This window comes from Cavia porcellus, unplaced genomic scaffold (genome assembly GCF_034190915.1).
Source record: "Cavia porcellus strain 051 isolate PalLab524CR breed Dunkin Hartley unplaced genomic scaffold, mCavPor4.1 scaffold_5, whole genome shotgun sequence".
In the NCBI taxonomy this organism is placed as follows: domain Eukaryota; kingdom Metazoa; phylum Chordata; class Mammalia; order Rodentia; family Caviidae; genus Cavia; species Cavia porcellus.
Genome location: NW_026947488.1, coordinates 67,931,514 through 67,944,605, shown reverse-complemented (window position 1 = coordinate 67,944,605; position 13,092 = coordinate 67,931,514). Strand labels below are relative to the sequence as shown.

General features: G+C 32.6%; 1 protein-coding gene across 8 annotated transcripts in view; it reads right to left on the bottom strand.

Moving 5' to 3' along the window:
* The window catches only part of U2surp (U2 snRNP associated SURP domain containing), an 80,232-nt gene that overhangs the window by 50,602 nt on the left and 16,538 nt on the right, over positions 1 to 13,092 (bottom strand). For 5 of the 8 annotated variants that reach the window (XM_063249131.1, XM_063249126.1, XM_063249129.1 and 2 more), the window contains exons 8-20: positions 12,045 to 12,139; positions 11,927 to 11,962; positions 11,761 to 11,843; positions 10,667 to 10,832; positions 10,271 to 10,482; positions 9,314 to 9,357; positions 6,172 to 6,276; positions 5,170 to 5,240; positions 4,931 to 5,090; positions 3,575 to 3,737; positions 3,285 to 3,364; positions 2,210 to 2,297; positions 755 to 877 (exon numbers count right to left, since the gene is read on the bottom strand). In XM_063249131.1, coding sequence (XP_063105201.1) covers positions 755 to 877; positions 2,210 to 2,297; positions 3,285 to 3,364; positions 3,575 to 3,737; positions 4,931 to 5,090; positions 5,170 to 5,240; positions 6,172 to 6,276; positions 9,314 to 9,357; positions 10,271 to 10,482; positions 10,667 to 10,832; positions 11,761 to 11,843; positions 11,927 to 11,962; positions 12,045 to 12,139 — 1,426 coding nt within the window. Of the gene's footprint in view, positions 1 to 754; positions 878 to 2,209; positions 2,298 to 3,284; positions 3,365 to 3,574; positions 3,738 to 4,930; positions 5,091 to 5,169; positions 5,241 to 6,171; positions 6,277 to 9,313; positions 9,358 to 10,270; positions 10,483 to 10,666; positions 10,833 to 11,760; positions 11,844 to 11,926; positions 11,963 to 12,044; positions 12,140 to 13,092 lie in introns of those variants that run through there. The other 3 variants (XM_063249127.1, XM_063249132.1, XM_063249133.1) reach the window with 2 other exon arrangements.

The following is a 13,092-nucleotide window of genomic DNA, read 5'->3' as shown; positions in this document are numbered from 1 at the left end:
TACATCCAGTAGTAACTGTACTTCAAATTTTGATCTTTCCTTAGGTTAATACTATGCAAAATGATACTTTCGTGTTGCTGAGCAGTAGCAGCTAGCCATAGTTCCCAGTTGACCACTTAATAATCAGTACTCTGTAGAGTACTATCCTGCCAGCATTTCTTGACTATAGGTATTTAATAAATTACATGAAATACTCAACACTTCATTTAAAAATACACTTTGTGTTAGATGACTTTGCCCAGCTGCAGACTACTTTAAGTGTTCTGAGCACATTTAAGGTAAGAGAGCTAAGTAATGATGTTCCATCAGGTGTATTAATTAGTGTGTTCTCAACTCACAATATAGGTAGTTTATAGTCAGTTTATTGAAACCCCATTCAGAAGTCTAAGAGTATCTGTATATTGCTTTCAACTAATACATACCTTTCATGCCATCAAATAAGAAACCAGCTAATTTTCACATAAGGACACAACACAAAATTACTACTACATGTAATTCTTTTTTTTTTTTTTTGGTACTAGGGATCAAACTCACGACCTCGCGTTTGCCAGGCAGGCGTTTATGCCACTGAGTTAAATCCCTGGCCCCAACTACTATATGTAATTTTGACTCCTAGACTCACAATTCTAAAAATAAAAACCCAGTATTTTGTGGTAAACAAGGTATTTTTCACAAGGAAGTATCACACACGTATGTAACATGTAACACCACAGTACTCTACTTCCCAAAACAAATTTCAAACACAGAAACCTACCTCTGTTTCTTTTTCTTCAATAATATTTACAAGTCCTAAGAAAATATTTTGTAGTTTGATCAGAAATGGCTCGGGATAAATTGCCCAATCTTCCCATGCTCTGAAGCAAGTCATTACTCGTTGCTTAATAAATAGGAAATGAGACCATGAATTACTATTTTGGGGAAATATGTCTCAAACTTCATAAGAACGATCAACATGATATGCTTTATCAGCCCTTTTAAAATTTAAATAATGGGAGGGGGGTTCCTAGGAATTGAACCCAGTAAGCTATAACCCCAGCCTCTTGTAATATTTTTCCTTTTTTAAACTTTGAGTCAGAGCCTAAGTCACTAAATGATCCAGGGAGGGCTTGAGCTTGCAATTCTCCTGCTGAGGGTTCCAGAGGGCTGTGGTTGGTTATATGACTGTACCATCATACCTACCAGTCACTTTTTATTTTTAAAAAATTAATGTCACCTTCCAATTAATGTGACAAAAAAAACCCTAAAAATAATGGGGAGAAAAATGATCAGCAATTGTTTGTTTTTTATCAAATAAGGTCAACTCCTATGCCGTTTGTTAGTACTAAACATGAGCTACCATCTGGGAAAAACAAGAGACACCACAAAATCTGAAAATCAAAGTAGTCAATTTTTTACCTAAATCCCTATGACCTAATGAAATACTTCCTTATTCTAACTAACACTTTTCTCTGCTCCTTCCCTAAACTTTTCCAAAGTTCTAAGTAATGATCTTTTCCATTTTCCTTCTAAAACAGGATCTCGTCATGTAATTCAGGCTAGTGTTGACCTCATGTAGCCCAGGCTATATGCTGCCCAACGTGCAGCAATCTTTCTACCTCAGCCTCCTAATTGCTGGGAATATAAGTGTGCAACACTACATCTGGCTATGACCAAAGTTTTTAAAGATGGATTTGTCAGAATCCCCTAAAGGGTCACAGGTCATCTTTCTATATTGATAGGGTCACAGGTCATCTTTCCATATTGAAAAATTTTCTTACCGAAGTCTTTTACCCAGAAAATATATATTCAGTTGTAAGTAAGTTGTTTTTTGGCTTTACTTGGCTTTTCTTAACATTAATCTATACTACAGTTTAAGAGGTTATTAAAAATTAGAAGCAGAACATAATCATGAACAACATGTTTCCTAAAATGATTTTCAGCTATATATGCTACTAGAAAAAAAGGTGATCCTCTGAAAGTGTTAAAAAGATTAGTATTTAAAACATTTAAATAAATTCTTAAAACTGAAACTAAGTAACACTAGTTAATATTTTTACTTCTCTTGTTTTCATGATAAAGGTGAGATGGCAGGAGAAATTCAAAACAGTAATTTCTAAAATGTACAAGCTTTTAAGCTATGTCTTACTTGTCCAGTGTACTTATCTAGCCTTCCAATATCCTCCACTTCTACCTACTTAATAGGGCAAAAAAGATAAAACAGCTAACATACCTTAAAATTCTCAGACTGTAAATGGCCTTGAATTGTACGATAGGTAGCATTAAGGTCTGAAAATATCTGGCATAACTTTGTTTCAAAACTGAAATTCAAGTAATACATTCGTTAAAACAGCAGCTTAAAAATTCATAACTTCCTCCGTATGATAATCAATAAAAACCCCTCTTATACTTAAAATATTTATAAATCACAAAATCCTTAAATATCAAGAACTAGGTATTTAAACTCAAAAAACATAACTGCTTAAACTTCAATTATTCTGAATTTTTCCTCAGTGAAGCCTTCAGGATTCTTAAGTACTTAATCTCTGTTAGTCAGGAACTTCAGGTCTACAATACTTTGAACCATCTAGTGCAACAGCTTTGCTTTATAAAACAGGAAACTCAAAAGTTAAGTGAACTGTGGGGAAAAAACAAAAAACTAACAATTTAGTGTAGGCCCAAATTCCAAATTTCCTTTCAGATTCAATTTCTTTCCTTGTGGTTAATCAATAAAATAGGGAGAACTCTAAGGAACCAAAGAAGAGTTACTATTAATTGTAACATAGAATATTTTCCTAGAAAATATAAACAGTTAAAAACAATACACTGCTGATCAAAAAAAAGCAAAGATGCTACATAGTTTATAATCTACCTTTGGCCTCTTCCTTATGCAGTGAAAAGTTATTTTGTAACTCCATCTATCTGTTCTATTGTCAATAAGTAAGAACTGATATAAAATGAAACCTTTGCAAAAACCCTAGTAATTTAGCTTACAGTTCAAAAGGAGCAAGCCTATTTTTGAAAACATTCTACAAACTATGAACAAATTTAAATGATTATTAGCAGAGAAGGTTAGCCAAAAAGCTTCTGGTCTTTTTAAGACAGGGTTTGACTACACAGTTCCAACTGGCCTTGAACTCACTTTGAGCCCAGGCTAGCACTGAACTAGCAACAATCCTCCTGCCTCAGCTGCACAAGTGCTGGGATTACACAAGTGTGCCACCATACCTGGCAAAAATACTCTTTTCTCAACTCTTAACCTGTAAATATTCTATTTCAAGAGTATCATTCTACATCATCATACTTACAATTTTCGGTAATATGAAGCATTGGCAACTTTGGCTGAAGAGTTGTACAAAACATCAGAAACCAAATATAACCTGGCAATCTGGAATTCCAAAAGACAACACAAAATGGACTTAAAAATAAAAAACATTAACTAATAATCTACATAGAAAAAAAAATTATGTATTGTCAATTCTTGAAATCAGTAGCATATGGCTAATGTTTAGCTACAACTGAATAAACACAAGATGTCAACTATTTAATTTTCCCTCTTTCCTTAGTAAATGCTCTAAAAGAGAAATCATTCCCATACCTTTTTAGGAAGAGGTGTCTTTAAGATGGACAATGATTCAGTAATGCAGTCTACTATTTCTTCAGCAGCTTCAGCATTATTAAGACAGAACACCATTGCATCTCCAATATCATTTTTCCTTGGAGTCAATCCTCGCAAGATTTCTTCTAATTTGTCCCTCTGTCTGAATATAAATTACTACCTTGAGTATTTATAGACACAACTTTCAAATGTCATTATTAGACTGCTATTCTGAAGACTGAATTGTCTTTCAAAAATCTTACATTTTTTTGAAGAATTTATACAGAAATAAATGCTTTTCTTGGAGCTAGAAATTTTCAGTGGTTTTTTTTTCTTTTTAGGTTACAAATTAAATAAATTTAAAATAATAAGCATTTCTCCAAATCTGCAAGACTGCCCCAGTACTATCCTATTAAAAATGAAGAAGAAAATTTATGTTCTTTATTTTTCTTTGAAGGAAGTCTGTTTAGCACTTCATGGATAAAGAAAGGCTAACATTTTCTGTAAAGGATAAGATTAAAAGCATTTTAGGCTTTGTAGGCCATATGATCTTTAAAACCCTCTACTGCTATAGCACTTACACAGATACAGACAACATGTGAAGAAACAGGCATGGTTGTGTTCCAATTAAACCTTATTGACAAAGCCAAGAGGCAACTAGATTTAGCCTGTGGGCTGAGTCTGCAGAACCTGAGCTAAAAGTAATGAATATACATCTCTAGAAACAAAAACAAATACACTCGAATACTACAGCAGTCCACTAAAAAACTCTTTCACAATGCATCAGTGCAACAAGACTTATAGACTATGCAGTAAAGTACACAAAAATTCTAAAAATTCTTTTAGCCATTTTTTTTCCATGATATGTGTAGAACAATCTCTGAACACGTAATGGGCAAATGTTTTTGCTTCTTTAAACCTACTGCATTTATCAGTGTTACGTGAACACTAATAATGAAAAGATGGCGTGACAGTGATAGCTTTGCACACCACATAATGCCAACTCTATCAGTTAACATTTAACTCCACTACCTATACAATAATTTTTCCCTCTTTACAGTGCACTCAAAGAAGCAACAATTCTAAGGGTCCCTAGTTTCTAGAAGAATTGAACTATTCTAATGCTAGAGAAAAAAGCTAACAAGGTTTAAGAGATTAATTTTACCAACAGAAAGCGGTAAATTAACACATATTTGCTAAGGTGCTTAAAAGTATAAAGCATATGATACAGGACATTATTTTAAATATTCAAAAGTGAAAAACCATTTTATTTTAGGGTTAATCATTAGTAAGACTATTAATGTAACTATTGAAACAACTTTTCTGAATGTACAACAGAAAGGAAAAATATCTTACTCTTCCTTAAGTGCTCCCTTTTTACTAGGCTCCTCTACAAAAGCTTCTGTTTCTTGCTCTTCTGACATTCCATGAAGGTATGGATTTAATGGTGGTGGCCTCCAAAAAGATCCATTTTTGAACATACGAAAATCCTCTGTCCGCCATTTAGTTGGAGAATCTCCCTAAAAAAAATCCACCAAGTTATTAAAAAGATGTAGTAACTCAAGAGTCAAAACAAAAAAAGTAAATAATTCTACTTGCCTGTAGAATAGAATAAAGCTTCCACCTGTAGTAAACATGGGCTGGTGTCTGGTTTTCAAATAAGAACCTAAACAAAAGAAACAAACCACTATGTATCATATGCTTTAAGAAACGGCTACCTTGAATTACATATAATAACTATTATTTGCCTATTTAATTCTAAATCAAACTGAGAGAAATTTTCATACATTGTCATCTGCTACATACTCCTTTTCCAATCCCAATCCCCGTAATCTTGTTGAGTTTTAGGATTACTTTTACAAACATTTACAAATCAGATACTATGTCTGGTAGCAGAGATTTTTCTCAACATATAATTTCAAAAGCACTCATTTTACACTACTTAACAATGTTTGTATCTTAAATACTGTATCAATTCAGAAGACAAAGAATTTCCTTTAAAACTCATATGCTCAACCAAGCATATTTAAACTATTTTCTTCCTAAAGAATGCTAAAAACAATGGTATCCTATTCCAAAATGGGATAGGAAAACTGACCTAAGTGCACTTTAATTACTAAAACCAACTTCTCTTCTCTCTGCAAGAACAATCCTATAAATTTAAGAACTTTATTCTTGGAAATTTTTTTAATTCTAAAAATGTAGAAGCATCTTTAAAAATCACGCCTAAAGATACAATATAGGTTATACACAATGGACTATTATTCACCCTTAAAAAAGATATCCCAATGTATAGCTACAAATGGATGAACCGTGAAGACTAGTTAAAGAACAAATACAAAATTGTGCTATGTATCTGTATGTCTGTGTGATAACAGACATCAAGTACAACAGTGGTTGTGAGGGGCTATGGTAAGCAGTTACGGTTTAACAGAACAGGACTTAAGTTTTAAAAGTGAAAAAAACAGTTCTCAAGATGGAAGGTTGTAGTGGTTACACAATAAATGAATCTATTACTGCTGTTGAACTATACAATAAAAATGATTAATGGTGAATTTTACTACAGGTATATTACCATAGTTTTTTAAAATGCACACCTGAACATAGGATTGTTGATTTCTCTGTTCATAATCATAGCTTCAAACATCGGCCCTTCACGTACAACAAACTCTATCATTCGATGTATCAGGGCGAGCAAATTCCTACAACAACAACACAGTTAAAGAAAATGGATTCAGACCTACCACTAGATAAAACTACACTTGACCTAAATTACTATAATTGTGCAGAAAAAAGATTATTCTGCTGACTAATACAGAATTTAATACCAAAAAGTAATCTGGAACATATGTTAACACCTTCTGCATTAAGAGGGAATGGAACAATGAGGGTAGGGAGCGGGACAGAGGGAAGGTGAAGGGAGGGTGGGAAACAACATAGCCTCATAGTAATAAAGATTTAATTTTCTAAATGCCATTTAATTTTATATTTTCCAAATGCAAAACATAAAATCATGAAATCACAACTAAATGGAAAGCTGTAAATATGTAAAATCAGTAACTTAGAGCCTGCATATTACAACCATCTAAAAATTTACACTATCTCAATTTTAAACAAGAATATTCCTAATCCAAGTACTTCTGCAGTAGCATTGAAAAGATATAACCATGACTATAATTTATGAAAATACAAAATACTTAACAGATTTAAGGCCTGATTTAATTTTAAAAAATCCATCCAATTCCTGTGCCCTTCTGGTACACATATACCAGATGGAGTTTTTATTAAATCTGACCTTTAATGAGGCAACATCCCTTTGGAAATACTTCAAACTAGTTTATAATTCATGATGTGTATAATTCTGCCTACATGTTATGGATCAATGAAGAAATTATACTGCCAAAACTTAAATAAATGGAATTCTACTCTTTCCAAAATGGGGGACATGGTGAGACACCCTTCAGAATTTTTCACAATTATTTTTCAGTATTTAAGCCCAAAAAACAATGTCTATGAGTAACTTTTTAGTTATAACCATTTTACTGGTTGAACTCACAGAAAGTTATTTTTAAAAATTTCATGCTGAAATCCCTAGTAACATTCAAAACACAATTTCAGACATTCAGTGTGGATGTTGTCTGGCAAAAATGACTCAGCTTGCTTACAAGCTGCTTTTGATTTGTCATTTCACCAGTCCCCCAGCACACAGAATAAGCATGTAACAATTGGGAAAAGCAAAAGGATATTGGCTCTTGGTATAAAGCACACACTAAATTATACCTTTAGCATTCCCAGCTCAAACTAAACTCATATTAACTGCTACAATATAAATATAGATACAAAACAAGACTTTTTTTGGCTCTATAATGCTCTGCTTCAGAATAACTAACAGTGAAATAATCTCATGTTGATTATAATTATTTTCTTCCAGTTTTCAAACAAAGCTACTTAAGCAGACACTAAAATCTCTACAAAATGGAAAAAGTTTAATTATAAAGGTCAAAAAATTATATGAAGTTTAAGTCTTTACAAAGGGCAAGCTGTACATTTTAAACTATTCAATTTGTTAAAACAACGTAATTTAAAATTTAGAATTTTTTCCTTCACAAAAGTTTAATTGCTCTGCAAATGTGCAGTACTTGATATCCAAAATAGAATGTATTCTCACCATCCAGAGTTAACATTATTTTCAAGAAAGGATGATAAAGTAGAGTTACAGTTCAGTTCCAAAATTCCCACTAGTATGAGCCAAATTAAAGCTAAGGGTAATTTCTGGTATCAGAAGACTATTTACTAGGTGGACAAATGCTATACACCCAGAAACTTGTGTGAATTAAGTCCAAAGCAACTTGATTTCAGTATTAAAAGATATATGTAATGGTTTAGCAAGTTTAAAACCAAAGGATTGATTCTAATGGCCTGTCAAGACCTTTCAGCAAAATGTATACTCAAAATTTTGTTCAGAAATAAGCTGAGCCACATAAAAAGCTACTACTGCATATGTGTGTTTTGAATGCTATAAAAACTTTCCTGTGAATGCTTTATCAGTTGAAAAAAAGTAACACTATAGTTTTAAACAGGCTTGTAACTTATAAAATCTATTTTTTAAAAATTAAATTTAAAAGTTTTTAAATACTTTATATGATTACTTAAAATCAAAATCTGACAATTAGCTGTTACTAACTTGAATTTAAGACTATCAAAGAATTATGATTACACTCTTACTTTAAGGACTGTGTAATTTTCTTAGTTAAAAATGGTGACTTTTCTATCAGAATACAACAGTGTAGTACAAAAAGATGATATATTTTAGAGTGCATTATTTTATTTTTAAATGGTAATCATCTTATTCTGGGCAACCACAACAACAAAAAAAAAAAAATTGTCTCTCAGTTATAATAAAACCACATTTATTGGAGTCGATCGTACCAATGTCTGGTCAAAAACTGTATACTTTCCCAATCCATCCCATGATGTTTTCCTGGTCCCCCGCTGCCGCAGACAGTTCAGCTGGTGTTGCTCACCAAGGCCAATGTCAAAGAGAATTTGGTATTCTTTTGTGTTCATTTATTATTCAACCAGTGTTGTGTTTCTGTGTTTGGGAAAAGGCTTAGCTTGACTGAGCAAGAGCATACCTACAGCATGAACTCTTCTGCATTAACAGTATGTTGAAAAGGAAACAAACAGAAAGAAAAATAAAAGAATTCCAAACACCTTTGCAATCATAAATAAAAAAGGTTCCAGTATATCCAGTGTTCATGAAAATAGGAATTTGTTCTTAAAATCAATTAGGTAAAAATAAAACTATGCCTTAAGAAAGAACTCAAACCAAGATTGTATATTAAATATAAATAATTCAGAAACCAAGGGAATGGGAGAGAAACAGATTAGGTCAAATTACATTATCTAAAATTTAAGATACACTTTATGTAAAACATCTATTTTTCTATTATAAAAGCATTATTACACCAACAACTCAAGATTAAAGCTATTAAATATATTCTAACTATCAAAGCTATAAAAATTTCCTATATTGATAACAATAAAAACAAAAAAGAGAATGACATAAAATTGCAAAGTATACTAAAATTAGTTAAATTTCACATATCCCCCAAAAAAGTACTGGGAAGAAACCATTGCTCAGTCAAGATATTACCTTTTCCTCAACACCATTTTTCTTAAATTCAGAAGGGGATATTGTCTATATTTAGATCAGTAATAATAAAGAAAAACATGTACCTTTCTGTTGGGATAACCACTTTGACTATGGCTTGCGACAGAGTCTGTATATGAAGTCACATCAGATAATAAACATAGAATATGTGAGTATTGTTAACAAGTAACAAGCAAAAATATACATATGCATTGAAAATACTACACATCTAATCACAAGTTTTGCAGGCAAATCACTGCATTTGAAGTAATTATACACTAAGCAATTACATAATGCAAATGGATGTGTTCAGTGAACAATAAATGTTCACCAAATGCAAAGAATCAGAACATTCCTGCCAGAATGCACATCAATGCACTGAAATAGGTACTACACTGAGAATTATCAGATAAAGATTTTAATTTGTGAAATAATTAGCTGTTTGCCTCTGACCATACAGTTTGCTACTTTGTTCCCAAGCCTTTAAAACCAGCCCTGTCATTTTAAGTGTAATTCATAATAGAACCAACAAATTCTTTAACTCAAAATTAAGTTGGTTTTATTTAATAAAGAGAATACTCACCCTTTACTTTTACTAGATTTTTTTAATACCACATACGCTCTCATCCAATATTCTAAAACCTCAGACCCTGAAAACTAAATTAGCTAGCTGTCATCCAAATAATTTAACTATTTAGGTGGTCTTTCAAACTGAAAAGTCACTAAACCAAATACAAACTACCATTTTCTCAGAACAAAGTAAACTGAGATACTGCACTTAAGCAAACCTGAATACAACACTGGACAAAAGAAAAAAAAAACTTAACAAGTGGTCAAAAAAGGAATGGTAGCCACAAATAAAAATATGACCTAGTATTTTAATAAGGGTTTCCATGGGCTAAGGCAGGGAACACATCTACTTATTTAAGAGTTGCCAAACACAATTACACACACATTTTTTATAAAATTGTTGAAAAGAAAATACTACCACAGATTTAGTATTTACAAATTAGATGCGGCCCTATGTACATTTTTAAAATTACCTTCTCAAAATCCTCCTTGTTTTTAGGTGGTGGTAACATGGGAGCATTGGGGTTTTTTAACCGCTCTCTAGGCTGCGCATTAAAAGGCAGTCCAGATGGAGGTGGGGGAAGCGTATGTTCCATCATTGAAGGAGGAATGTATATTGGATGTGGAGGAATCGGTACAGCTTTACCCCAACCTAACTTCATTTCGAAAGACATAATCATTTTTCCTACAAGAAAGAAACGTCACTTTAGTAAGTCTCTAATGAAAATAACACATTTTTGGTGATTTGAATTAAATTCATTTTTCACCTCTCCATTTTGAGTCCAATTCCTCACTAGAGTTTTTATAAATACTCTCCTGAACCAAAAAAAGGTCTAAATTTAATAAATGGAAAGTACCAATGTTCTTACCATTTAAATTTTTTAAAGCTCTTTCAGCATCTCGTCTATTCATAAAGGCCACAAAGCCACAATTTCTCTCTCTTGCTCTTTCTTCATCAGTTCTAGGCCACATAATTTTCACACTAGCCAGTGGTCCAAATCTTCCAAATTCTTGGCACAGCATTTCTTCATTCATCTATGACATGCATATGAGTTTTTTGGTATGCCAAAAAAAAAAAAAAAAAGGAAAGACCAAAAAAACACTTCTATGCAACAGAAAGCAAAGTAGTTTTTTAAAAATGAAAAGCAATATATTATACATAATCCCAAGTAGCAGGAACTCTACGTAAAAATCTTCTCTCCTGGGGCACTCACAAACATTTCTTTTAAGAAAAATTATATTTTACTTAAAATGTAAGATGCCAGAATGGGGAGGCTGGGTAGCTATAAAAGTCAAAAGAACACTTTAACGTCCCTCTTCCTGTTTTAACACTCTGGTTTCTATATAAGCTGTTCTACAGAGACGGTCCAAAATTTAAACAATATTTCCCAACTAGCCATTGCTAGTTGGGAAATTTAGGGAGGAAGTAGCAGTATTTGCTGATCAGGAAAGAAAAATTACCCTTCCCCCTTCTAGCACTCAATTTACAATGTTATCAAGTCAAGAAAATAAAATAGTAAGTATGCATTAAGGTCAAAGTGTTGGTACCTGTAATTTTTAAAAAATGATATTCTGTATAATCACTATATCCCTCATAACATAATTAATATTGAAACAAAAAAATAATTAAAATATGAAAGACAAAAGCACAAATACTAGCTCACTGGTATGAGAGAACAATAAAGGAACTCTATAAAGAAGCAAGCTACGTAGCAAAAAAAATGTAAGTCTCAAAAGAACATTTCCCATTACTGGCTATACCCTGATTGGTAAGTGATAAAATCAGCACCTAGCAAAACATTTCGAATTCAGAATACAGTCCAGTTACAGGACGAGGAGACAAGCCCTTAATAACCTGTGGCAAAACAATCTGGGCCTTACTTTAAGTCCCAAGTTTATAATTTAAAGACTTAACTCCATCCAAAAGCAGAAGGCATATGGGCCAACATTTTATTAATATTACCTGTGGATTAATGTTTCCAAGGTATAAATTAGTAGTACTTGGATCTCCTACATCATGTGAGCCAGGTGCATAATCATCAAGAACTATAGCAAGAAGGAAAAAATAAATTATAAACTGTAAAGTACAAAGTGAAAAAGTTATTAATTGAAGAGCAAGAAACTTTTACCACCGGATGATCTATTTCTTCTTGAAGGTGCATCCACTTAAAAGGGAGAAAAGAAAATAATTCTTAGTTTTTGAAATAATTAACTATAAATATACATGCTAAAATAAATATCACTTACTAGAACGACGCTGACCATCAGAATCTGATTGAGGAGGTTCAAATCGACTTAGCCTGCCTTTTGTTTTATGTCTCTCATCACGCTCTTCTTGAATCCTGTTGAAAATATTTACAATCACTAAAAATGAGCACAAATTGCTTGTTTAGATTTAAAAAGAACAGAGTTCACTCAAGTACCATTTTCAAATAACCTGAAATACCAGTGAGTAAATACCAGTAAAAATAACCAAAATTTGAAGCCCTGTTATGACAGAGCCACAAGCAAATTTTTAATCATCCCAGCAGTACATTTTTTAAGGTAGAAGAAATTCAACATGAAACATGACAAATTTGTTGTTTCACATTAAATCCAACCACCCCTGCCTCTACCTCTATTAAGTACATGTTTAAATTTTTAAAAATTTATTATGATAAAAGATACATTCCCATTAACCCCATACATGCAAACTTCAAACACATGTATCCTATCATTCTTGTCACTTTCTGTGAAGCAGTTCTGGAAGTTCTCTTTCATGAGTACTCTTCAAGGTGTGATTGAAAAAACACAAATGCTGTTGCTAAGTGCCATCCAATGGAAAGGCAGGCTTGTAAACACATTATAGTGTGTCCTTGTCCACCTTATTCACCAGACCTGACACTGTGTAACTTCTGGTTCTGCCCCAAAGTCAAAATGACCATGAAAGGTAAACTTTTTAATCAACTCAGGACATCAATGAATTCACATAATGCAACTAAAGATACTCACGAAAGAGGATGTGCCAGAACTACTTCACAAAGTGACAAGAATTTTGGGCTAAGGGTATCTGAAGTGAGAGGAGGAAAATTTTGAGGGGGATTAATAGCAATGTTTCCTTTACTCTAAAAATTTAAACATTCACCATATTGTTCAATCACACCATATTACTGCTTCCACTAAAGACTCTAGCCATTCAATAAATCACTGAATTGGATCCACATATTCCAAGCAACCTAGATGCTAAACTAAAACTAATTCATTTTCAAACACTCCACCAAATGTAACACCTAAAACAACCTCATGTTAAGCTAGC